Raw genomic sequence first — 27,884 nt, forward strand, 5'->3', positions numbered from 1 at the left:
AAGGCATATGAAAAGAAAACAAAGACTTTTACAGGTATTTTACAAAAGAAGAAACACGGTCAACAGATGTAAGGAAAGATTCTCAACTCCACTGAGAAATGCAAATTAAAACCCCAAGACACCATCTCACACCCACCAGCTATATAAAAATTTTAAAGTCTGACCATATCAAGTATTAAGATGTAAAGCAATGGAAATTCAAATGCTGCTGTTTCCAGCATAAATTCTTACAAACACATAGGGAAACATTTGGGCATTACCTTCCATCAAGCAATTCCACTCCTGAGTATATACCCTACAGCAATGTTTCCCACAGTGTTGTTCCTGGACCCGCAGTAGCGGTATCACCTGGGAAGTTGTTAGAAATGCAAATTCTCAGGGTCCCAACCCCAGACATACAGAATCAAACACTGTGGTGGTGGAGCCCAGCAATCTGTGGTTTAACAAGCCCTCCAGGTGATTCTGATAAGCAGCTGAAGTCTTGGAACCACTGCCCAGGAGAGACTCTTGAACGTGTGCACGCGAGGGAGACACACACAGAATGTTCAAAACCACATTGTTTGAAATAGCAAAAACAAGGGAACAACCCAAATAATCATTGACAGTAGAATGGATACATAATCTGAGACATAATCATACAAAGGGATATGAAAATGAATGAACTACAACTATACACATAACATCGAGGGATCTCACAATGTTCAATGAAAAAAGAAAACTGCAGATGAATACACACAGTATGATATTTAAATGAAATTTAAAAGCATGCAGAAGCATACACACACACACACACTAAAACGTTTTTTTAAAGGCAAGGGAACGACAGACACAAATCTCAGGAGAATGGGTAGGGTGTGGCTGTAATTGGAGGGGACACACAGGGGGCTCTAAGGTATTCATAAACTGGGTTATGAGTTTACAGGTGATTATTTTCCTAGTCTTGAAACTTTACATACACATAAGATATTCTCTGTTGTATTTATGATAAATTTCTTAAAAAAAAAAAAAAGGTATACTGGAACAGTGCATACTTGGAGCTAGAACTGCAACCACTAACTCTGGCTACATGTGTGGTGCCCAAAGAGTTAAGCCTGTTTCTCAGCCTGTGGGTGGGAGGGCAGGCAGCAGCTGGGGCACAGTGGGAGTCTCTGGCTCCAGCTGGCTCCAGCCTAGATCTGCCTGGATCAAGCACCACGCCCAGGAACTGGCACCTGTGGGGGCAGGGCCCTCTGGACAGGTGGCACCTGAAGCCCCTGATGACCTGCACATGTAAGGGACTGGGCCCAGTCAGATGGATGGCAGTCTCCTCCTTTAGGAGCCCCTCCATCTGGTAAGAAAGTGTGCTGGTGGCAGCTTAGAGATGGTGAGAAGTGGGAAGAGGGTCTGGGACTCAGCGTGGAGGCGGGGAAGGAACTGGGTGGGCTGGGCTCAGATACCAAGGGAGGCTGCTGGGATTAGCACCTGCTGAGAATGAGATTAGGTTTCTTGGGAAGGGCTCATCTATCTAATGCCCCCCAAAAGCTGTCTCCCTACAGCTTTTCTCTGCTGGACAGATGGTGTCTGAGCTGCCTCCTTGAGAGGGTGGTGGAGGTGGGGTGGGAGCTGATGCCTGCTTGGTCTTGGGCTTCCCTGTCTCCCACAATAGTAATGATCAGAGACCTACTACATGCCAGGCACTGTCCTAAAAGCCCTTCACACAAATTACCTCCATTTAGTTTTCACAGCACCAGACTGCCTATGGCCTAGAGAGCAGGTTTACATTCAAGGAGACCTAGACTTGGTATACTTAAACACTTGCCCAAAAGTCAAAGAGTGAACAAACTAGGACTTGCACGCGGAGCCCTTGCAGTAAACTACTGGCCATGATGCCTTCCCCTTCTCATTAAACAGCAGCAAGTTACTTCCTGTTGCGCAGGCCAAAAACCTGGACTCCTTTTTCTCTCACATACCCCTTATCCAATCATTAGCAGATCCAATGGCCCTGACCTTCAAATTATATCTATGCTCTGACCACTGCTCACCACTTTGGCCACATCTCTACCCTCGTACAAACCACCATCATCAACTGCCCAGCTTCTTACTGGTCTCTTGCTCCCACCTTTGCTCATATAGTGAATACAGGGACTCTGGTTTGTTTACACTGTATACCCAACCTATAGCTCAGTGTCTAACACATGGCAGGTACTCAATAACTATTTGTTAATGAACAAATGAATGAATGACCAACATCTCTCAGGAAATGACTCAGATTCAGAAGGGAGGAAGACCTGCCTGAGTGCCCTTAGCTTTCTCAGCCCAGATGACCTTTGGTACCCCAAAGCAGTGGTCAACATCCTTCCCTATTATGAAATGTCCTGGATGTATAGCATAACCACTGTGTCATCTACTTGCGCCTGTACACATGCACACACACACAGGGACAAAGGTGCTGGAACAGGGCTGCTTCTGATTAGGAATAAGCCTAGGGCACTTATTTCTAGGGGACCATCCCTGCACTGTATACACGTTGGTTTTCATTCTCATGAATGAAGAGTCACTGGAGGGTTCTGAACTGAAGAATGACAGGATCTGACCTCTACTTTAGAAGAATCACTGGTTGCTATATGGCTAACAGATTGGGAGGGGGGGCGGTGTGCAAGGGCAGAAGCATGGAGGTGGCTGTAGAGTTGTCCAGGTGAGAGAGGGAATGAGCAATAGTTCTGCCCTCAGCCAAAGCAATCTTGAGAAAGAAAAACAGAGCTGGAGGAATCAGGCACCCTGACTTCAGACTATACTACAAAGCTACAGTAATCAAGACAGGATGGTACTGGCACAAAAACAGAAATATAGATCAATGGAACAGGATCGAAAGCCCAGAGATAAACCCAAGCACATATGGTCACCATATCTTTGATAAAGGAGGTAAGAATATACAGTGGAAAAAAGACAGCCTCTTCAATAAGTGGTGCTGGGAAAACTGGACAGCTACATGTAAAAGAATGAAATTAGAACACTCCCTAACACCGTAAACAAAAATAAACTCAAAATGGATTAAAGACCTAAATGTAAGGCCAAACACTATCAAACTCTTAGAGGAAAACATAGGCAGAACGCTCTATGACACAAATCACAGCAAGATCCTTTTGACCCACCTCCTAGAGAAATGGAAATAAAAACAAAAATAAACAAATGGGACTTAGTGAAACTTAAAAGCTTTTGCACAGCAAAGGAAACCATAAATAAGACTAAAAGACAACCCTTGGAATGGGAGAAAATATTTGCTAATGAAGTAACTGACAAAGGATTAATCTCCAATATTTACAAGCAGCTCATGCAGCTCAATATCAAAAAAACAAACAACCTAATCCAAAATTGGGCAGAAGACCTAAATAGACATTTCTCCAAAGAAGATATACAGATTGCCAACAAACACATGAAATGATGCTCAACATCAGTAATCATCAGAGAAATGCAAATCAAAACTACAATGAGGCATCACCTCACACCAGTCAGAATGGCCATCATCAAAAAATCTACAAACCATAAATGCTGGAGAGGGTGTGGAGACAAAGGAAACCCTCTTGCACTGTTGGTGGGAATGTGAATTGATACAGCCACTATGGATAACAGTATGGAGGTTCCTTAAAAAACTAAAAATAGAACTACCATACGACCCAGCAATCCCACTACTGGGCATATACCCTGAGAAAACCATAATTCAAAAAGAGTCATGTACCACAATGCTCACTGCAGCAGTATTTACAACAGCCAGGACATGGAAGCAACCTAAGTGTCCATCGACAGATGAATGGATAAAGAAGATGTGGCACATATATACGATGGAATATTACTCAGACATAAAAAGAAACGAAATTGAGTTATTTGTAGTGAGGTGGATGGACCTAGAGCCGGTCATACAGAGTGAAGTCAGTCAGAAAGAGAAAAACAAATACCGTATGCTCATACATCTATACGGAATCTAAAAAAGAAAAATGGTTCTGAAGAACCTAGGGGCAGGACAGGAATAAAAACGCAGATGTAGAGAATGCACCTGAGGACACAGGGAGGGGAAAGGGTAAGCTGGGACGAAGTGAGAGAGTGGCAATTACATATATACACTACCAAATATAAAATAGATAGCTAGTGGGAAGCAGCCGCATAGCACGGGGGCGATCAGCTCGGTGCTTTGTGACGACCTAGAGGGGTGGGATAGGGAGGGTGGGAGGGAGATGCAAGAGGGAGGGGATATGTGGATATATGCATACGTATAGCTGATTTACTTTGTTATACAGCAGAAACTAACACAACATTGTAAAGCAATTACACTCCAATAAAGATGTTTTAAAAAAAATAGCTCTGCCCTCTCACATCCCACTTCTAGGTTTTTTGTTTTTTTTTTTAAACTTTTAAAATTTTGGCTGCGCTGGGTCTTAGTTGTGGCATGGCATGCGGGATCTTTCGTTGTGGCGTGCGGGCTCAGTAGTTGTGGTGCGCAGGCTTAGCTGTTCTGCAGCATGTGGGATCTTTAGTTCCCCGACCAGGGATCAAACCCGCGTGCCCTTCATTGGAAGGCAGATTCTTATCCACTGGACCACCAGGGAATTCCCCCCACTTCTAGCCATTAACCAGGCTAGTTCTCCTGCCAAATGAGAAACAACAACAGCACATGCTGGGGACTCCCTCAGCAGCTTCCATTATCAAGATAGCACCTCACTAACCCCCTCAACAGTCCTGTGAAGCAGGTTCTAGCGGTACCGAAGTTTTACAGAGAAGAAAACGGAGGCTCTAAGAGGTAAAGTCACCTGTCAAGACTCCACAGCAGACTGTCAGCATCCAAAGTCTGTCCTCTTCTCATCTGAATAGTCTGCTTCCAGCCAGCATCCATCCACAGCCTATCCAGACTCCAAAGCCCAGTTCCCCTTACTCAATGGCCTTCTTTTGAGAACCTATCTACAGGGCTACCATTCACTGAGTACTCCCTGGGTGCTGCATGCACTACTGAATGCTGTACATGTGATATGCTGCGTAATATTCCAGTGATCAAAGGAGCCACATACCTTGGTGACTTCCATTTTACACATGAAAACAGTGAAGCTGAGAGAGGCAAAGTCACAGAGCAAGTAAGCTGTCTATTGTTCTAGTCACCTGGCCCTGAGCCATCTTATTACTTTTCTTTTTCTTTATTTTTTTCCTTTTCAGTCATTGGGTCAAGGGAGGATATCCAATAGATCATAGTGTGGTGGATGCTCTGCTCTAAAATATAAGCTGTCTTTTTGTCCCCTTGACCCGACTCTACATGCCTTAAGGTCAAAGTCCACAAATAACATTTGTTTGCCCATCCTACAGTGCTGGACCTGAGCCTTGGACTTGGGCAAAGGATATCAGAAGGGTCAGGAATTCTCGTCAAAGGGATAAATGAAGGTGGAGGAGAGGGATGGAGGCCCTCCTGTGAATCCTACCCCTCAAGGGTACTGCTCCTTTTAGCTTGAGAAGCCTTGAGGACACCTTTGTCCAGGAAAATGCACCTTCTAGTTCCTTAAAAGTGGGGAGCAGTGTTCCAGCTAAGACCCTGCAGACAGGTGGAATGCCTGTACCCCAGCCTCGTTCTGAAGAGACTTGCAGAGTGGGAAGGAAGGGGCAATGACTTTCAGTTCCCGTTAATGTGTCTAGAAGCAGCAGCTGATTCAGCTAGATGATGTCACCTTCCTAAACCTCCTGACCAGCAGCTGAGATGGTAAAAGCAGGAAACTGGGGGATACTCAGCTGGCTAAGCCCGAACATGCCTCTGGAAAAGGCCAATAGTAACCCCGGGCTCTGGGAGCATCCTCCTGAAGTTTAGCAAAAAGAGTCCTATCAGATGAGAGGACAGTAGGTGTCCTTCAAGACCCTCATTCCAAGATGCTGCCCTAACTCTCCTTTTGCTCAGCAGCTTTCTGCACATCCTGAACTAACAATGCTTCGCTTATTTGAGGGTGGAGCACTGGAAAGAAGCCTGGCTTTTGGAGCCAGACCAATGTGGGTCTGAATCCAGGATCCACTGTGTCCAAGCTGCAGGACCCTAGGCATGGAACTTCATCTCTCTCAATCTCAATTTCCTCATGGAAAAGAAACTGGAGCCGATAGCCCACTCATCACACAGGCTGGGTGGGAGAATAAACGAGAAAATGGATGTAGAGTGCCTGATTTGGGAAAGGTGCTCAGTAAGTGGTAGTCGCCGTAACTCCCTTTGGATCCCTGGGAGGGAGGAGTGAAAGACCCATAACACAAAGGGAAAGCAAGGCCCACAGTGGGCCCACCAGTGTCAGAGCCGAGTATCTGCGTGGGCCCAAAGTCTGGACGAGCCAAGTTCAATCTGCCTTGCTTTTCTGTTTGCAAAATCTTTGCTTCCAATCTTCCCAGGCTGGCTTGCTCCTTAATCTACTCTCAGGTTAAAAGTCACCTCCTCAGAGAGGCCTTCTTGATCTCCTCGTATAAAGTTCGTTCCCTAGATACTGCATTACTCAGTTTCATTTTAAATTATTTAACCCTCTATCTGAAATCATCTTATTTGTTTCTCAGGCTAGCTGCCTCCCCAGCTCACATATGTGAAAGCAGTGTCCTTGACTGTCTAGTTCATCACAGCACCCCCAGCACTCAGCACAGGGCCTGGCATGTGGTGGTGCTCAATAAACATGTGCTGAATCAACAAATCAATGAATGCACCTAGGATAGCCACCGGCGAAACTGACAAGGACCCCACACTTACTCCTCTGCTCACTGTCAGTTCTAGGTCCTGGCTCTCATTCCAGATGCTGGCATTGCTACCTGGGAATCAGTGGACCAGAAGGTAGCCAGGATGGGCATCTGTACCTGGCAATGGGATATATATATTGGGATACCAGGACTGCCGAGGAGGGCCTCGGACTCTCTCCCTGGCACTTGAGGCTCCCACAAATCTGGCTCCAGCTGACCTTTCTGGCTTTATCACCTAATAAGTGACCCTTTCACACACACTCCAAAATGGACTGCCACTCCTATGGGTCTCTTCTTGAGAGTCCATGCCAGCCTGCACAACTTAGCTCACATGGAGCACCAGCTCCTCTTTTCCCTGACTCTGCGGTAAGTCCCAGCACAAAAGTCACCTCTCCTGTGAAGTGCTGCTCTTATTTGGCATTTAGCATTTATTGTTGGCTTTCACAAGATCTCTTTTCATGTGCATTACGTCTTTTCTAATTCAACTGTAAGTATTTCAAGGATAGAACTGGGTCTTCAAATGGAGATATCTCAATTAATAAATCTGGAAAAAAGGCTCTCTTTTTAATTTTAATTAGCTTATTTATTTATTTTTGGCTGCATTGGGTCTTTGTTGGTGCACGTGGGCTTTCTCTAGTAGCAGCGAGCGGGGGCTACTCTTTGTTGCGGTGCGCAGGCTTCTCATTGCGGTGGCTTCTCTTGTTGTGGGGCACAGGCTCTAGGCGTGCGGGCTCAGTAGTTGTGGCGCACCAGCTTAGTTGCTCTGCAGCATGTGGGATCTTCCTGGACCAGGGTTCAAACCTGTGTCCCCTGCATTGGCAGGTGGATTCTTAACCACTGTGCCACCAGGGAAGCTCCCAAAAGGCTCTCTTTGAAACAAAGCTGGCTGGGTCCCAAAAGGGTTGGGGGGACTCCTCCCTGCTGCACTGGCCCCTCTGGTGAAGGAGGAGAAAGATCATCATGCTGTCTCAGCCCAGGAGCCCAGGTATGAGGCAGTGAGGGAGCCAACAAATCCTGGACTATCACATGCAGTCTGGGACAATCCCAAGGTCATGTGTGTGACTGGCTTTTTAAAACTCCATCATTTTCACGAATCTGGGCATAATTTACTTATCAATCATAAAGAATGATAGAAAAACTCTGCTCAGTTCAATGGGACTTCCATGCTATCTGCTTCTGTGAATTAAGCTTATCCATCTTATCATCTTCTTTTTTGTGTGTGTGGTACGCGGGCCTCTCACTTCTGTGGCCTCTCCCATTGCGGAGCACAGGCTCTGGACGCACAGGCTCAGCGGCCATGGCTCACGGGCCCCATGTGGGATCTTCCCGGACCTGGGCACAAACCCGTGTCCCCTAGCATCGGCAGGCGGACTCTCAACCACTGCGCCACCAGGGAAGCCCCATCTTATCATCTTCTTATCCATATTTTCCTTTCCCTTGACTCCCCCTGCTATTTTATCCTTTTGATTATATGAATTTTCCTAAGTTGCCTCCAACTCTTTGTAAAACAAAGTGAGGCTCCAATAAAATGAGTTGGTCCAGTTCTCTTTTAAATGCTACAATGGTGTACAAAAATGATGTCCGAAACAATTCATTATAACAAAGATAAGTGACAAAAATAATGCACGTGAATCACTAAGTATAGTACATGGCACTTAGCATTCAAAAGGTAAGTTGAAAGAACACTCACAATTCTTACTAGCTTCTCTGGGCTGACTCAGTTTTCTCATGTGTAAAATAAAAACAACTTCTTAGGTTTATTCATTTGTTCAATCATTCATTCCAAAATCATTCACTGAATGTTTACTACCTATAAGGAACAGTTTTAGGTATTAGAGATAAAATGATGAGCCACCTAAAGTCCTTATAATCATGGGGCTTATATTCTAGTAGAAGAGTGACAAAAACCAAATAAACAAACAAAAAGAAAATTTCAGATAGAGGTTGGTGCTGTGACAAAAATACAAGAAAGTAAAAGACTAGACAGTGATTTAGAAGTACCTTGGCTACTTTAGACCAAAGGTCAAAGAGAACCTCTCAGAGGAGGTGACCTGTGAGCTGAGTCAACTGAAAGAACCAGCAAGGCAAACACCAGGGGCAGAGCACTCCAGGCAGAGGGAACAGCAACTACACAGACCCTCAGGCAGGGACAAGTGAGCCAGGAACCAGGAACAGCAGGAGCCCCTGAGCCATGAGTGCAGAGAGGGAAGGGGGAGTGCTGAAGGATGGAGAGGCAGCCAGTACCAGATCATGCAGGCCTTAGAGGCCTAGGTAAGGACTGGGTTTTATTCCAATTGGGTGGAGGGTTGTAAGCAAGAATGTGCCAAGATCTGAACTGGTTTTCAAAAGACCACTCTGTCTGCAGTGTTGGGGCAGAAGTGATTTTTTAAGGTCCCTTCTTAGCTCCAAATAGCTGACTTTTCCTCCTGTCATTATTCTAGGCTCCCACAAACTGGCTGCCAGAGCAAGAAAGATGCATCCTCCTCAATAAAGAGAGAGCAAAGAGAAGGAGCAGTTTCTACCCCGGGCAGAAGCAAGGAATCTGTGTCACCTTGTTCTGCAGGAGATGGAGGGAGTGGCCCCATCAGGGAGGGGTGGGAATCCCAGCTTGGAAAACATCCCCAAGCCACCTGTATTGTTTCTGCCTCCTGCGTGGAAGTTTCTGCCATGACACAGTGCTCTGGAATGCTCTCCCCACCGCCCCCCCACACCCAATCTTCCGTTTACAGAGGCAGAGTTGTACTTTGCATTCCTCCCAGGATTTAGCTCAAATCTAGCCTACAGGAAATGGTCGATAAAGAGCTACTGACTGATTAATGAAGAGAGGGAATATTCTCAGCCATTAGGCAAATATTAATGAGTACTATGAGTACTATGTTGGTCTCTGGGGATACAAGGTGATTAAGATGGGTTTCTTGCCTTCACTGAGCTCAGAAGTCAGCAGATAGACCAAAAACCACAGACAGCTACAATGCTGGGTATAAGAGTAACAGCAGCAACATTTACTAGGCCCTCTTTATCCACAAGTAGAGCACTGTGGGCTTTAGAGCCAGACTAACGTTCAAATCACAACTTTACACCACTTACCAACCTAGCATCTTTGTACAAATTCCTTAACTTCCCTATGCTTCACTTTTCTCCTCTGTAAAATGAGGATTATAGTAAGAATGCCTACCTCAATGGTACTGTTTTGAGAATTCAATGAATTAACACATATGAAATACTTAAGGGTAAGTGCTCTATAAATGTTAGCTATTATTAAAATTACTATAACATCTGTGCCAAGCTCGACATGTATGGTCTCATTTCATCCTTACAAAAACCCTACCAGGCAGGTATTACCATCTCCATTTTTGAGATAGGGGAACTGAGGCTCAGAAAGGGGGAGGAATGAGCCCAAGATCAAACGGCTGGTATGTGATGGAGCCAGATTCAAACTCAGCTCTGTCCCACTCCAGAGGCCATACTTCCAATAATGAAATGATCCCATTCTCTTCAGAAGCTCACAGCACAGTGCCCCAAACACAGGAGAGGCCCCGTAAAGGGAGCTATGGTTGTTATTCCATTGTTCCTGGAGATCTTCCAGTAGTAGGTGCTGTGGAGCCTAGAGGAAGCACCTCTTTTACCCTGAAGGGGTCTGAGAAGGGCTGAAAGGAAACTGACCTGGGTGCCAACTGCAGGCTTTGCTCTGGAGTCCTATGGGTTCCCTTCACTGAAGTGTGGTCTACTAATTTGGAACCCTACCTTCCACCACTAAATCAGACCCAGAAACTGCTCCCAGGTGCCTGGACACCTGCATGGACAGGCAGGCAGTTTCCTCTGGGCTGACTTCTTGTCTGGCTCTACACACCTCTCAGTTTCATCACTTAGCCACCAGCCTGGGGCCTCTTGCCTGCACCTGCTGCTGGACCCAGTCCCAGGGGACCCTGCCCAAAGGGCCATTTCTGAGTGACTCCCTGGAGGCTTCCTTGATATGGTAACCCCTAGGGTTCCATATGAATGTGGGTGCTGTGAGCAAAGGGAAATTTTTCTTACTGAGTAGCAGAAGGAGAGTGGGTAGAACAAGGGGTGGTTGTTCTTGTTTTGAATCAGAGGTGAGTGTGGGGTGAGGCCCACTGTGCCTCCTAGTTTTATATTTAAGCAGCAATGATTCTGGCCAGTCAGAGCTCCCACTCAGCAGTCTGTGGAGCCTAGAGGTGGGTGAGAACATCTGCGGGTGAGGAGTTAATAGTCATCTCTACTTCCCATTTGACCCTTACTCATAGATCTGTCCTTGCCAAGTAATTAGACTGCAGAGGGCAACCAATGGATGAATTAATGAATGACCAAACCTCACAGTGAGAGGAAAAGGAAAGACCCAGCATTTGGTAAAGGAACCAGCTTTTACTCCATACCAGGCTCTGTGCTGGGGCACTTTACATACACCGTTCATCATTATGAATGTTCACTAACTTGGACACTACACACTCAGCCACCAAGTGCCAGGCACAAGAGTAGCTGATGGCAGTGAATGAGATGCAGTTTCTACCTTCAGTAAGCTCAGAGCACCTTGCTTAATTAGTCTTTCTCCCAACAATCCTATGAAATTATTTCCATTTTATAGATGTTCAGGCTTAAAGAAGTAAAGTAACCTGTCCAAGTTCATGAAGCTAGATAAGTGAGAGAGCTACGATATTGCTTCCACTCAAAAAGTGCTTGTTGGTTGAATGAATTAATGAGTGAAAGAATGAAATGAAAGAATGAGAGACACAGGGTTTTGACCTCAGTCAAGGAGCAGCAACAAGACCAAACATTTATAGTTCTCAAAGTGCTTTTTCATCTGTCATCTCCTTGGGCCTCTCAGATAGCCCATGAGGGAGGCAAGGCGGGTGTTATCTTTCTTCAGCAGATGAGGCAACAGACTTACAGCCACACAGCAAACAAGGAGTGGGGCCATCCTGGAAAACTCCAGAGTCCCCACGGCACCTTGTTTAATCATTCAGATGCATGTCAAGCACCTACTATATGCTAGGCATGCTCCTACGCTCTTTAAATATTCAACTCATTAAGTCTTCCACTCAGTCAACAAATAATGATTGAATGTCTTCTATGTTCCAGGTTCTGTGGCAGGATCTAGGGATACAGCAGTGAATAAAGCAGAGGAGGAGATCCCTGCCTTCCTGGAGGCACTTGGGAAAGTGCCAAAGAAAATATGCCCCATCACCAAATATCCAGCCAGCAACAGTGGCCAAACCCCCACTCTGTACAGCATGATTTGGGGCCCTTGTGGAGGAGGTGGGGGACAAGGTTATGAGCTACAACCCCCAGCTTCAGGAGTCTTAAAATCTCCAAGTTCTTGGTTCAAAGGATATACATATACTCTGTCAGCCTAAAAGTCTGCTCTTGGAGTGTAGCTCCGATAGTGATCACAGCTTCTTGATCACCTGTGAAGGCAATCTGCTAATAACAGCTGTAATAGTAGCTGTCATACTGAGTAATTACATATGCCAGACTCCATGATAAATGTTCCATGTATCTTACCACTTATTTTTATGATCAAAAGAGTCTTTCAAGAAAAGTACTGCATTATTTTCATCTTTTAACAGATGAGGAAACTAAGGCTGCGACAGATTAAGCAATTTGTCCAAGGATAACCATAGAGCAAGTAGGATTCAGCACTGGTTTGTCAAATTTTGTATCTGGCTCTGAACAGTGATGGAATTTCTCCCAGGGAGGCACTGGAGATGGAAACATCAAGAATACCAAGAGCAGCTGCTTCCTGGGAGGGCTGGGACCTCCAGAGCCCCCAACAGATTCTTCCTCCCCAACTTTTATCAGGTCTGAACATCAGACAGAGAGGGAAAGGTTAAGTAAGCTCAAGCTACCCCTAGGGCAACAGGAGTCTCTCCCTCTCTGCTGAACCTCCAGGGGAGGAGTCTGTGACCTTCATTTGCCACCACCAACCCCCCACAAGAGAGACAGAAGGAAGGAGGGGATGGGGCAGGGGAGTCTTTTCCCTGGGTTGGGGAGGGGTGGGGCACACCAGGGAAGAAGGGAAAAAGCATGACTGCTTCTTTCCTCTCTTGGACAAGAAGCCCGTACATGTGATGTGGTGTGTGTTCTGCACATGGAAGCCCCACAGGGGAATGCCAGGGTACCTTTTGGACCCAAGAAGACTCAGAGAGGAGAGACTGGCACAGCCCTGAACTGCAAGCTAAGCTAACAATTTCTAAGCATTGTAACTAGGTCATCAGGTTCCTGGAGAAGCCAGCTGTGTCTGGGGATGGGGGATGGGGAGGGAAATTTTGCAGTTTACCAAGATCCCTACTTCCCTTCAGGCCCCGCCCTCCCTGAAATCTGCACCTGCTCCCAAACTGACCCCTCCCCCTAGCTGGGCCCAGCTGTCAACGGCTCCCAATGCCCCACCCCTGCCTTCCATGGGCCGGAACTATGGGGGCCTCTTGGACAGGAGGTACCTTATTGCCACCTTAGCCCTTCGGAAAGGGAGCTGTGGGGCAGGGCAGGAGTGGCCTCGCCTGGGGGGTATTTCTTACTCCATGAGGGCAGCAAGAAAGCTGGGTTCCTTTGGACCTGCCCAGGGTACCTTCCTGGCATTGTTGCCACAGGTGGCAGGAGACAGATGATGTTTCCCCTGCTGAGACCAGAGTTGCCAAAAGGCTTCAATCAAGCCTTTGAATCTGCACCTGGCCTGGCGCCCCAAAATAACAACCATGGCAGCCTACCTGATCCACAGGTCGCAGGTGCATCTGTCTTTTTTCTCCCTGCTGAGCCCTGGCTGGCAAGGGATTCTCTCTGCCAGCGATAGCTAGAGACCTGGCTGCATGGCTCTGGTGTTGGGCCTCTCCCCATTGGGCCCACCTCTACCAGCAACTATCTCCATCCCTCTGCCCAGGGGCCTCCACCATCAGTCACCATTCCCTTCTCCCTGACCACCTTTACTGACAGCCCAGACCCTCTTCCACCAGACTGCCTCTTCACTGTCTCCCAAATGCTTCATCATATACATTCCACCCTCCAGCTGTGTGTGGATCTTTCATACCTATCGAGGCTGCCCTTGCCACATTCGTTTCACGTACTGAAAGCCTTCACGGTCCAAATTTTCCTAGTAGGTAGTAATGATGCCTGACACCGACTGAGCATACTGTATTCAGGCACTGTGCTAGGTAGGCTACAGAATCACTCACTCATTCAGCAAGTATTCGCTGAGTGGATCCCATGTGCCAAGCACTCTGCTAGATGCTGGGGATGAAGGAAACTTGAAACAAACCCCCTACACTCCGGGAGCTTAGCTTTTACAAGAGGAGTCAGGCAGTAAAGAGGTAAACAAAGGTGGCCTCTTTACTCTTTAGGAGAGGTGATATTTGAGTTGAGACCTAAATGCTAAGACAGCCCAGATCAGATCTAGGGGAAGAGTGACCCTGGCAAGCCTATGACAAAGAGATTACTACCACTATCTTCATTAAGGGATGATTACTACCTTCATTTTACAGATGAGAAAACTGAGGACTCGGTGTGAACTGCACAAAGGCACACTGCTGAGAAAGCTATTATTCAAGCCTCTAGTGACCTTTCTCCTTCCTGACACTAGGGTTTGGGCTGGTAATGCAGCTGGTGAGGGAGAAGGTGCATGGGGTGATGCAGGCTGAGGGTGGAGGTCCCTGGACCAAGCCACCAACTGAGTAGCTAGCTGATGGTGGAAGTGGGCTGGTTTGGCAGGGGTCCAGGGCACCTGTGGGATGCAGCCAGGGGGTCTGTCCTCTTCCATTTCTGGAGTCTACAGTACAGATTTGGCAGTTTGCCTGGAGCCATTCACCAAGGGTTGTGAGTCTATTCCTACTGCTTTAAATGAGTTTGCTTCCTTAAGGACAGAGACATTTTTGTAGCCTAACCTGCATCTAATAATAACAACCCTTCATGTTCATTGAACAGATCCTGGCTGAGCCCTTGCCCAACCCCAGGTCCTGTGCCAGGTACTCAGGGTAAAGTAAGCCAGTCCAGGCCTGCAAAGAAGCAATGATGCCGTGACTTGAGGGTAGGCTTTGGCATGAGATACAGCTGGGTGCAAGACCCAGCTCTGCCTCTTACAAGGTGTGGTACTGTGGACATGTTATAAAGCCTCTTGAAGCTCTGGATTCTCCATCTCCACACCAAAGCAGTTGTGAGGACCAAACACGATGATTATGTCAGGGGCATAAACATAGCACCTGGCACAGAGCAAGCACTCAACACATAGCACCTGTCATTATTACTAAAAAAAACACTTTTGCATTTCACTTTCTCATTTGAGCCTCGCTTACTCTGGTAGGCTGGTACTATTCTCTCAGATTTATGGATGAGAATTTAAAGCTGATTTGTCTAGTGCTACACCACCAGCAAGAAATTAAGCTAAGTTTCACAGTGAGAGGCCCATGTACCGCAAAAAAAAAAAAGAAATTAAGCTAAGTTTCAAATCTGAGTGCAGAGTTTTATCTATGGGTATGTAGAAAGTGATCAATACATACTACCATGACCCTTGCCTGGAGTGTCTGGGAGCTGAGGGGACGGATGGGTGATGCACACAGCCTGACTCAGATGGCAGAAAGACACCAGCAAGGCCCAAGGTGTGGGGCATGGAAACAGGCCATTGAGGGATGGGACCCGGTCCCCCTCATTGCAGTACCCACAGTATCCCCAGCCCTTAGCGCAAATAAAGTATTCACCAGTATTTGCTGATTTAACAAATGAAACAAAACTCTGAAGACAGCTCCAAGCAATGAATCCCGCTTTAGGGAAAGCAGGCAACATTGATAACACTGAGTTAAAAGCTAGAATTCTAAGCCATTTACTGTGGGACTAAGGCCCCTTGCCTTAGTTTCCTCCCTGAAATTGGACTGAACATACCCACCTCACTGTGAAATCATGTATACAAAGAAGTCTGGTGAGTTATAAAGTGTTATCATGCATATAAAAGCAATTATCATCAGGCTACAGACCACTAAGGCAACGAAGTGTTGTGAAGACGAGCACCTCAGGTTTGAAGCCTGGGTCGTCCTGGCACTAGCCCGTGTGGCCCTGAGCATGCCACTTTTCTCTGAGTCTCAGTCTTCTCAACTATAAAATGAAGATGACACCACCTACCTTGTAGGGTTTTGTAAGATGGCTTAGAGATAAAGAACACAGGCTTGGACTAAGACAGACTTGGTTTCAAATCCTGACTCTGCTTCCCACTAACTGGGTCCCCCCAAATCTCATTGTCCTATAATGCTGAGATTGTTGGACAGTAACACAGATATAAAATTGGTGAAAGCCCTGTCACATAGTGAGCACTGAATAAATGCCAACAATCATTTAGACACTGGTACAGTCAGGGGAGGGGGCAAGGTGTAGTGTTTAAAAGTGGGAGCTTGGAAGCTACCCTCACAGGCTTTGCCACTTACTAAGCATGCTACCCTTCATAAGTTGCTTAACATCTCTGTACCTCAGTTTCCTCATTTGTAAAATAGGGATAATAATGGTAGCAACTTCAGAGTGTTGCTCTGCGAATGGAATAAATTAATACATGTAAAGCATTTTGAACAACGCCTGGCATAGAATAAGCACTTGATAAATGTTAGGTGCTATTAATAGTAACGTTAACAATAATATTAATCACCAAGTGGAATAAGAGGGAGGGACTGTGTAATCCTGGGACACGGGTATCCCATGGAAGAATTCTAGGGAAATCCCTGGGCAGCTGTTTGTAGGCAAGTTCTCAGCCTCTGGGAGAAAGACTCTTCTATGGAAAGGACATGAGGCTGGGGGCTCCTGAGCAAAAATCTCAGTCCTGATGACCAGGAGGCCAGTCTCTGGGGAGGCAAGTCAGGCTGCTTGGAAGGACACAGTGTTCCTGGCCCCGCCTGACTCAGGGGAACAAAGGCACGTGTGTGGCCAGGGAGGAGGGAGGGGAATGTTTCCCTTTCAAGAGCGGAACAAAGGATCTGAGGCATAGTTGAGTGCGTTCCAATCCCCTCCCAGGCTAGCTCCCATTCCTCAGATGATTGTCCAACAAGGTTTTCAACCTTCCAGCTTCCTCCTGAAAGGTGACCTCGGGGAGGGAGTGGCAGGCTCCACTTCCCTCTGTCATCGGTCTCCAAGAGGCAGGATTTCTACGTGCCAACCTCTAAGACCTCTCTTAGGAGTCCCAGGCCTGTGCGGGGTGTGGGGTGGGGACCCCGGGGGAACCCCCCAGGGTTAATGGATGACACAAGGCCCTGCAAGCGACAGGTTTAATGTCCCTCTAGGGGGAGTCCAAGACTAAAACTGCTACTTAGTGTGGAGCCAGGAGAGAACCCAGGAGTTCTGACCAACCCCCAGTGTGGGGTGGGTGTAAAACTCTGACAGAACTCAGTGGAAATGCATTTTCTAAACCTTAAAGGGATGATCACAGGCTGGAGAGAGAAGCTAGGTGAAGGGTGAAGGGGGAGGAAGCGAAGAGAGTAACTGACAAGAGGAAAGGGAGAGACATGGCCAAAAAAAGGAGTTTGTGTGAGGGGGGGAGCCTTTAGGGATATTACTTTCCAATTTCCACACTCTAGCCAGCAAGAATCCGACTGCAGGGCTGGGACAGGAAGCAGTCCATGGAAGTCATTGCAATGGCATTTCCTGAAGAGTGAGAGAAAAACCTCTAGTTCCGAGGGGAGCTCTGGAGTCTGCCCAAAAAGCCCTGTAGCTTGGAGCTAGCCTTAAGGCTCCGGCTTGGCCTGAGAGTCTCATCAGGGATGAAACCAAGTAGCAGAAGGTCCCAAAGGCAGTTTCTTTCTGCAAAAACACTATTTACAAAAATCAATATGTAATAAACGGGAAGCCAGATGATGTGACTGAAGGAGCCCTTGGATGCGGCTGCTGGTTGCTGCTGATACTGACAGTCACTATTCTGAGAGCCTTTCGACATGAATTAACTCACTGAATCTTCAGTGCAAAGCGCTATTATTATAGCCATTTACAAGTTAAAAGACTTGCCCAAGGTCACACATGACATAAGTGGTCTAGTCCAGATGTGAAAGCCCAAACCCTGCATCTTCCTCCTGATGTAACCTTGGGTAAGTCACTTCATCTTTCTCAGCCTGATTTCTCTCTGCTCACCTCCCTGGGTGGTTGGTTATAAGCATCAGAAAAGCAAGGTGGGGGGAATTCCCTGGCAGTCGGTGGTTAGGACTCCCACTTGCAGGGGCACAGGTTCGATCCCTCATCAGGGAACTAAGATCCTGCATGCTGCACGGCCAAAAAAATACAAAGTATCTGGGAACACTGGAACCACAGTCCCTCAGTGAAATAATGAGCAGAACTCACTCCATTAAAAATAATAATAAAAAATTAAAAAAAAATTTTAAAGGCAAGGTGGATATGAAAGTGCTTTCTAAGCTGTAAAGTGCTACATAAATGTGAAGTAGAAATATTGTGGGGTCAGGGATAAACTACCCTACATTAACACTGGGATTAGTTAATTTTTAGCAATTAAAGTGCTGCAGCTGTTGATAGGAAAGAGCCATCCTAAAGCATAACTATCGTGAAATATGCCATAATGATGGAATCCACAAGGCCTAGGGCCAGTGAGAAGCAGGATTCCTAGACTCAACTTCAACTCTCCATCTTACAGATGGGGAAACTGGGGCCTAGGGGTAAAATGACTTGGCCAAAGTGAGACAGTGAGTCAAGGCAGATTTGAGACTAGAACTGGGATCCTGACTAAGACCAGTGCTTGACCAACGTGCAAAGGAACACTACGGAGCTCCTGGCAGGACAGGAACACTGCTACGGCCTGCCTGCCCTAAGGATATGCCCAAAGGTCACTACGGAGTCCAAACAAGGGAGAATAGACGCTGTAGATTCTGTGAATGGGTCTCCAACACGAGTTCTGTGGCAAAGATGATCAGAATTATGATACCAACCTGTGGTTCAGAGAGTTCAAGGAGCTTGCCCAAGGTCACAGAGCTAGACATGGGTGATGTGGGACCTCAACCCAGACATGGTGCAGTTATCCACACAGAATTAGCGCTAGAGTGGAGGAGGACCATTCAGCACACCACATTTGAAGAGACTATCCCAGAAGAACATCTAGCTTATGTAGCCCTGATTCTATGATCTCCAAGTGGTTAAAAAATGTGGCTTTCAAGGTGGCCAGACCCATCAATATGCCATGTGCAAGCCTGGTTCTTGGTCCCTTTTCACCATTTCCACCTCTACCTCCTGATCCAAGCCACTCTTCTTTCTCACTTGACAGCTTTCACCAGCCTCTTCACTGGGCTCCTGGCTGCCACCCTTGCAGAATTCAGATCATTTCACCTCTGCTCCTAATCTTCTCCTGGCCTCTCTCATTCTACCAAAGCCAAGTCCTCACCATCACCTGCAAGGGGCCATGTGATTGGGCCCCTGGCTACCTCTCCCCCCTCAATCCCAACCACTCTCCCCTCTCACCTCCTACCACTCTCTTACTGTTTCTTTTCCAGTTACACTGGCCTTCTTGCTCATCCTTGAGCATGCCAAGCACACTCCCTCCTGAGTCCATCCCTCTGCTTATAACACTCTTTCTACAGGTACCCACATCGACCACCATCTTACCTTCTTCAGGCCTTGGCTCAAATATTACCTTTTGGTGATGCGTTCTCTATGCACTCTTTTAAAATTGCAGCCTTACCTCCTTTTGCTAGGCATGCCCTATGCCTCAATGTGCTTTATTTTCTTCATAGCACTTAGTATCACCTGATATATGTTATGTATGTATGTAATTACACGTTGTCTGTTTCTCCCCACTAGAATGTAAGCTCCACAATGCAAACTTAATTTTATTTAATGCTGTACTGTTAGTGCCTAGGACAGCCTGACACACAGCAGGAGCTCAATTAATATTATCTGAATCAATGAATGAATGTTTAGGGACTTCCCTGGTGGCAGAGTGGTTGAGAATCCGCCTGCCAATACAGGGGACACGGGTTCGAGCCCTGGTCCAGGAAGATCCCACGTGCCACGGAGCAAGTAAGCTCGTGTGCCACAACTATTGAGCCTGTGCTCTAGAGCCCGCGAGCCACAACTACTGAAGCCCGCACACCTAAAGCCTGTGCCCCGCAACAAGAGGAGCCACCACAATGAGAAGCCCGCACACCCAATGAAGAATAGCCCCTGCTCTCCACCACTAGAGAAAGCCCACGCGCAGCAATGAAGACCCAACGCAGCCAAAAAAAAAAAAAAAAAAAAAAAAGAATGAATGATTAGATAAAGGGCAATTCCTATTACTATTATTCTGGTTTGATAAGTGTCTGTTTCTTCAGAAATTTAGGCGGCTTCTCTTTCATTAGGTACCTGCTACGCCTAAGACCTCTGCTCAGTGCTGATTAAACAAGTATGGACAAGATGTGGGCTCCACCCTCAGGAAGCTCCTAAACCTGGTAGAGGTATGGTAGTGTTAGATGTCTTCTTTATACTAATTTAAACTCTACCACTGTGACTTACCTATCCAAGTTCTGCTGGGCACTATACCAGTAAAAAGGTCTTAGACCCTCTTCCTGCAGATATTTGAAACCAGTGACCGTGGTCTCCTGGGTCTTCGCTTCCCCAGGCTAAACAAAAAGACCCAGTGGGATTGTCTGACCAGATCTGCCAACTGGGAACGGGGAAGACAGACTGTCGGCTGGAGAGACAGAAGAGAAGCGGATCCAGGAGCAGAGTGGCTCCTTCAAAGAAAAGAGAGGGAGTCCTTGGGGAGGAACTCCATGGAATTAGGTTGAAGGTTGGGGGTGGCGACAGAGCCCTGCTCATTAGGTAGTAGGAGATTATGTTTCTGTAGAAGAGCAGCTCACTGGGAATTACCCCTAAACCTATCCATGCTAAACCCAGACAAAACCATCGCTACTAAAATAAAGCCCTGTAATGGAAGGCTGAGGGCACTGGAAAAACCAGGGAGGACGCTCAAGTCACTGGCCTCAGGACAGATACCTGCTGGGGAAGGGACAAGTAACAACTGCTGCTTCCTGTAGCCCAAACAAATCTGGTGACTACCCACACAAAAGCCAAGAAAACCCTCTAGGTTCTGTTGGGGCCCCCTGAAAAAATACTTGGGTATTTTCTACCAGAAGCTGAAGGGCTCTGTGGGGCTACTGGGGCAATCAGTCTCAGGAAGCCTGGAAAACCCTGTGATGGTGATGGCATTTTAAGGGCAACTTCAAACGTACATCCAGAAGAGCCGGGTGTTTTGAGGGGGAGCCCCTGAGACACTTCTACCTCACTTTGGGACCTGAATGAGAGATTACTAAAAATTTCCACGTTTGGGGTTTCTAATGGGGTTTCCCCAAGAAAACCACAGAATTGCGAACAGCTGCTGAGATCTGCAAAAGTCGCTGAGGTGCTTCAGCAAAGCATACATTAGTGCCAAAGAAGACAGAAGAGGCAAGAAGAAACCTACAGAAACTAGAAGACTACAGAGCTATGCAGCCTGGGAAAGGCCAAATTATGGTTTCTCCGCCACCCCCGCCCCAACAACTGTTCATTGCTTTCAACAATGGTGTTTCCATCAAGCTAAGGGGTTTCCCAGGGACAGTGATAACAAAATGGCCTGGCCCACTTGGGTCCCCACCACATAACTGTCCACATTCCCATTGGAAAGCCCCAGAAACACTCTGTCCCTATCATTCTAGTGAACATCTCAGCGGCTGGCTTTGTTTCTCAAGAAACTCTGGGGGTAAAGTTCAGTTTTCGTAGGCAGATAGCCCATTCATTAAAAGAGGTGCCTCCATCCTACAATTAAGGCCCAAGGAGAGCCTTTGTTCTAGATCCTTTACTAGAGTCAAGCTATGGCAGGTGTCTATCTTTATTTCATTTTACAGGTGGGAGAGATGGATGGACAAGAGAGATAAACAGGTTCAGCATCTTGGCAGGTGACTCCAGGTAGGCGGTGGTGTGGTTATATGTGTGGAATTCCAGTCTTGGAGCATCACCCACAATTAAGTAGACATGCCTGGAGCAGGCCATCTTCTCCCTTTATGCACACAATTCTTACCTACTGGTAGGGCTTGAGGAAGTTTTAACAATGAAAAATTAACAAGAAGCCCACTCTCAGGACTTCCCTGGTGGCGCAGTGGTTGAAGGTCCGCCTGCCAATGCAGGGGACACGGGTTCGTGCCCTGGTCTGGGAGGATCCTGCATGTCGCGGAGCGGCTGGGCCCGTGAGCCATGGCCACTGGGCCTGCGCGTCCGCAGCCTGTGCTCCGCAACGGGAGAGGCCACAACAGTGAGAGGCCCGCATACTGCAAAAAAAGAAGCCCACTCTCACTGGGCAAAACCCTGATACCCACTTGAGTTTTACCAGTGCCAGAATGTGTGGAGGCTACACACATGCCTTTGGCAGCCCGCTACTGCCAACAAAGGTGCTGTTCTTCCTGCAACTCCTGAACAAGGCCAGCGTCAGACTCGAGTGAGCACCTCCACAGGCATGTTTTGCTTGGCCCAACAGCACCTTTGGCTCACATTATTACTCCTAGGACAACCTGAAATGGAGGGGAAGAGTTTAGGCTTTGGAGTCAGGCCCACCTAGGTGTAAATTCTCACTCAGTCACTTAACTGACTGAGGAATACCTGGGGCCAGTCACTTAGCTACCAGGAGCTTCATATGTAAACTGGGAATAAACCCACCTACCTTAGAAGGTTATTGTGTGGAGTATATGAAATAGCACGTCATTTCCATGAAAGAAAGTACCATGTTTTGCTTATGGCCAGCACCTAGCACATGCCTTCCTCATAGTAGATGCTCAGTGAATTTTGGTTGCATAAGTAAAATACCTAACATAATGCCTCATGCATAAAATGTACTCTCTAAAGGCTCATTTCCTTTTCCTTTCCTGTAGGGATGCTAAATTTAGAGCATATCCCAGGGTGGAATGGCCCGTAATTAACTCTTACACTCATGGATCCCCCAGCCTCCAGGAAGGTTATGAGATGCCATTGCAGTAGCCAGTCGGTAAGTCAAACAGGATGGTCCCTGAGAGGGAAGTGGGTGGGCACCTTCTACCCAAAGGATCCCATGTCACATGTTCTTTACCTCCTGGCCTCAGGGAGAATGCGTGCCCAGAAATGGTTCTGACATAACTGGCTCTTCTGCACACATCCCCTCTGTTCACCAAGAGGAAGTAACATACAGTATGCTGTCCAACGGGCTCTGATAATTCTTGAGCAAAGAGACAGAAGATGGAATTTCAATCCAGTGGTGATCTAACGAACTTGCCCAGTGCTGCTGTGTCTAAAACCTCTTTCTTGAGCAAAGAGACAGAAGATGGAATTTCAATCCAGTGGTGATCTAACGAACTTGCCCAGTGCTGCTGTGTCTAAAACCTCTTTCTACGTGCAATACCGGGTGACTAGCAATTCTCTGGTCCAGGCAGCCCTCTCAGAGGCTGTCTGGCAGGCCAGGAACCTTTCCCATATTGCCTTTTGTTAATAGCTGCCAACAACCCACCTGTATTAGGACCACCTGCCAAAGACAACGGTCAGGCAAAGTGGGCAAATGGCCCAAGTCTCTACTTGGAGATGCCTCAGAGGGTGTGTCAGAAATGCTGGAATCCTGTCCCTCCTGTAATAAGTTAAACAAATATTTGCCCCCAAAGAGAATCAAAGCAGGGGGGAATAAGAGAGGTCATCCCACAAACCAATAGGAACTATTTAATCATTTATCTCTCCAGGGAGTTCATTTACAGAAAAGCTTTCAAGTCTGGTCAGCCTTAGCTAAAGAAAGCCCTCCATCTTTAGCTTCCACAACCCCACCCCAGTCTTCTGACCTCTACTGACTTGACCCCTTTGCCTTTTACAAGAACTGGGAGTGGGAAGAGTTGATGAAGTTGCAAAGAAATGGGAAATAAGACAGGGGGTGGGGTTCCAGGAGGTCCCTTGCTCTGTGGTAAACTGAAGTGCCTACCACACCCTAGGCCCAGCCTCTGGATAACTGCATTCTTAACATTCCTGAGTCCACGATGCATGGCCCTTTCCACCTCAGCTCCTTCAATCAATGACTTATTTTCCACAGGCTGCTTGATTTTCTGGGTTTTCTGAGGGGACAAAATACCTCTCATAAGCCCTGCCCCTCCCCGAGGCAGGGAGATAAGCAAGGAGATAGAACTGAGTTCACTGCAGAAAAGCAAAAACTGCCTACAATGACCACCAGTAAAGAATCTCTCACCACTAGCTCACCCTGACTTGGTGATGGACAAGGGAATTGCCCTCCCTGCAAAGGAACGAGGCACAACTGCTGGGCCCTGAAAGTGTACCTGGGACCGACGACGACTACTACAGCAAACTTGCTGGTGTCCATCACTGTGCTCACATTAGCTCCAAGGACTGCAAGGCAAGGAGGGCTTGCCACATTTTTTTAGTGGAAGAAGCTGAGGCTCAAGGTAAACTGTCCTGTCCAAGGTCACACGGCTAGTTACGTGACAGGGCTGGAACTCACACCTGTGTCAGTTTGTTTCTGAAGTCTGTCACTGAATCTCAATGTTCCAAGGAGCCCCACAGACCAGGTTCTTGCTTTGCCAGCAAACAGTGCTCAGTGAAGAGGCCCCAGGGCCCCGCCGGAAAGCAACAGGCGTAACAGCTGGAGCTCCCCAACCAACCCCAGGCAGTGAGGTGCAAAGTCCCTGGGCTTAATGAGTGACACAGCAAGAGCTCCGCAAACTGGCCAACCACACAGAAAGTTGCACACTTTAGAGCCAATGAACATAGGGGCGCAGCACAAACATAACTGGCCCACTGGCACAGCTTACACCCTAAAATCAGACAATCCTCAGCCATCCAAGCCAGTGGGATGCAAAGTCTGGTCATGCAAACTCTGAAATAAAGGGAACTTGATTTGGGGGAGGGAAGCCCGGGACAGGACTGACATACCAGGGGAGTAAGACTGAAGGGGCTTGTGGGTCACTGATACTATCTTCTGCAGGCATTACACTCATCACCCCTTAGCACGGAGCCATTATGTCAGGGTGAGGGGAACACTGGACTCACTTCCCACTCTCAAAGGTTTGGGGCCAAATGAACACACAGGCTATGTTTTCCTCTGCAGAGAAACTGGAACACAAGTATGAAAGAGTAGGGTCATGAGGATGGCCAGAATGAAGATGTCTGGTCCTTGCAGAACTAGGTCACCTGTATTTCAGAACAGTTAACCTCTTGTGGTGCAATGAGGCCAGTCAGGTCTCCTTAACAAACAACGTCTCCAATAATCACCCAGCATAAGAGAAAGAGACATAGGGGAAAGGCTGTTGGGAATCTGACCAGAGGCCAAGGAAAAGGGACACACAAGGGGCGTGGTCCTTACCCAGCCGCCGTTCTCCTGGATCCAAGGCTCTAGGTGGTCATTCAGGTAAGTGGCCATCCAAGCTGCAATCCGACTCACCAATACCTGCATCTCCTTGTCTACGCTTTCCACGCACAGTGCCCCACCGAAGGAGAAAAAGGCCACAATGCGACCCCAGTTCACCCCATCCCGGAAGAGTTCGTTCACTACCTGCTCAAAGCTCTGATATGCCGTCCCTGGGGTGATGTGGAGCTGGGATGTCAGGTCGCTGAATGCCCGCCGGTACCTCAGTTCAAACTCATCGCCTGCCTCCCTCAGCGCTTGCTTCACCGCTGCCATGGGGATCACCTCCCGGGCATCCAAGCTGCTGCTGTGGCCAGTGGCTCCATTCACCGCAGGGCTGTCTGCCAGGTGCCAGGACGGGTTGCCATTGATGGCACTGGGGGTTTCCATGTCTGATTCAGTCCCTTCTGGGGCCTCAGTTCTGTTCTCGTCCACATCGCTAAACTGACTCCAGCTGTATCCTTTCTGGGAAAGCTTGTAGGAGAGAAAGTCAACCACCAGCTCCCGATTGCTCTGAGACATTTTTATGATAGTGATGGGCTCCACCAGTCCATTGTCCAAAACACCTGCTCACTCACTGAGTCTGGTCTCTGCTTAGTGGTTCTCTTCTGAGATCCAAAGCCAAGATAAGGTTCTGAAGGGAGAGAAAGAGCTTCAGGAAAAAAAAATTAATATGCATGCCATTTACCCTACAACATCCCATTCCCTCTCCAGGTACCAGCCCTGGGTTCTTTGCGGCTCTTTTGAAGGTCTGGGTCTACCTTCCAAGGGACTTCAATGAAGTCAAATTGAAAGCACCAGTGGGCTCTGAATCATCACACCGGCTTTTTTTTTACCTCAACCATCCCATTTTCCCCAAAATGTCTTCCTCAGAAAGTCACCCCAATGGGCAGTCTGACCCCCAACCCCACCCCCGCACCACCTACATTCAAATGTCTCGGGCAACGGCAGGCAGGTGCAGCCCCCGGAAAATCTTTTGTATCATAGGTCGGGCTTGGAGGTGGCAGCCGGGATGCCGGTAACTCAACCGGCCTCGCGGCGGCTGGCAAAGAAAGCAGCTCCGGCTGGAGGGATCATGCGACCCGGCGGACTGAGAGCTCAGAAGGCGACACAGGAATTACGAAGCTCAAGAACCGGCCCCCTCGCTTGCTTCCTCCTCCATCGCCCAGATCGAGGGCGGCCGCTCAGCAGCCGCGGCCTCCTGCCACCCGGGAGCCCAGCCCCCTCGCTCTTGCACGCCCCTTGGCTCTCCGCCTCCTACTGGGAGCCAGGAGAACTCTCTCGGAGATGGCTGGTGTGGGGTTTAGTTTTTGTTTTTTTCTATTTAAGTACCAGCCCAAGGTGAGGTTTCCGAAGAAACCCTGAAGGGACTTCTCAATGGGGCTCAAGGTTTCGATGAGGGGCGGAGAGAGGGAAAAACTGCCTCGGATCTGCGCTCTGACTTTGGAAAGGCCATCCCCGGGCCTTTCTGGGAGGCTGAAAGCCGGGGACCCCCCAGAAACGCCGCTGGTTTTCTCTGAATTCCCCTAAGGCCCTGGACTTGGCGGTGGCGGTGCGGGATTGCCGGGTCCTCCATTCCCCGCACGGACACAATGGCCGCCGGCGCCCTACACAAAGACCGGGCGAGGGTGAGGCGCCGGGCCTCTTCTCGTGTCAGAGAGAGGGGTCGAGGCCAGCTCGAGACCCCCCACAGCTGAGACCACGTTTTCCTGGGGACAGGCGGCTTCCTGGCGCCCCCGGGAGGGCTTGGGGGCCGGGGGCTGCACCTCTCCGGGGCCGGGGGCTGCACCTCTCCGGAGCCCGGGGTCGGTGGGCTGCGGCCTCGCAGCTTCCTCCGCGCGTTAGGCCGGGTACCCGCCCGGCCACCGCCCCGTTGCTAGGCAACTACTCTCCCTCAGGGGCGCCCCCTAGACCTTTCTGGGAGGAGGGGTCTCGCCCCCGGCGGCCCGCCCCGGCGTAGCCAATCAGCGAGCCCAGGTAGCACGCAAGCAGGACGGCGAGGGCTCCCATTGGGCGCAGCGCCTGCCACGCACAGGGGAGGCGGCGCTCTCACCTGCGAGCCCCGCGAACCGTGGGGGGCCACATACCCCCTTCATGGGCCAGGTCGTTTTCGGACGCGAGCGCTCTTCGCGGCCAAGTTCCGCGCCGTGGACCTGGGCCGGCCTACCTGGCTGAAGGCTCGCGCTGTCTCTTCCGAACGAGTCGGCCTCAGTTTCCCCTGAAGAGACCGGGAGAACTTGCAAGCTCAGTCACTTCCGGTGCCGCGGCAGCGCGCGCGAGCCCGAGACGCAAGGGGAGTGCGCGCCTTGAGGACTGGCGTCAAGAACTGGGCGAGAGCGCCCCCTTGCGGTAGAGCTGGGGAACCCGGAGACGCAAGAAAAAAAAAATCAACGTTTACGTTCACATTTCCATTCATTCATTCATTTAGCCAGTTTCATCCACCCGTCAGTTTATATATCGAAAAAGCATCGCGTTGTGGCTAAGAACCTTGTGTCTGGGATTCCAGCTTTGCCGGTTGGGCAAGTTACTCAACTGCTGCGTGCCTCAATTATCCTTAACTGTAAAATGAGTAGAAACCAGCCTCCCTCATTGAGTTATTGTGATGATTAAACAAGTTGTTATTTGTGAAGTCCCTAGTATATGCTGCATAATATCTCTCAGCAAATGTTTATTGTTTGGATTGCTGAAGTTAGAGTTAGGAACAAGACAAGACATGGCCCGTGCTTTCATAGACTTAAACCCTTGAGATGGAGAGAGACAGTAAACAACTAAGAAAACGAACACGGTAATTTCAAATAGTGACTAGTGCTCCTAAGAAAGCAAA

At 48.3% G+C, this 27,884-nt stretch overlaps 1 protein-coding gene across 7 annotated transcripts in view; it reads right to left on the reverse strand.

The window, feature by feature from the left end:
* The window catches only part of BCL2L1 (BCL2 like 1), a 61,452-nt gene extending 34,120 nt beyond the window's left edge, over nucleotides 1-27,332 (reverse strand). Inside the window, exons 1-2 of one of the 7 annotated variants that reach the window (XM_022592748.3) lie at nucleotides 27,228-27,332; nucleotides 25,019-25,694 (exon numbers count right to left, since the gene is read on the reverse strand). In XM_022592748.3, the coding sequence (XP_022448456.1) occupies nucleotides 25,019-25,582 (564 nt within the window). In that variant the 5' untranslated portion in view covers nucleotides 25,583-25,694; nucleotides 27,228-27,332. The other 6 variants (XM_089896670.1, XM_022592747.3, XM_022592749.3 and 3 more) reach the window with 6 other exon arrangements.
* Between the last annotated feature and the right edge of the window lie 552 nt (nucleotides 27,333-27,884).

The sequence above is a fragment of the Delphinapterus leucas genome, chromosome 15, assembly GCF_059928025.1.
Source record: "Delphinapterus leucas isolate spDelLeu-1000000601 "Yukka" chromosome 15, BTC_Dleu_Yukka2, whole genome shotgun sequence".
In the NCBI taxonomy this organism is placed as follows: domain Eukaryota; kingdom Metazoa; phylum Chordata; class Mammalia; order Artiodactyla; family Monodontidae; genus Delphinapterus; species Delphinapterus leucas.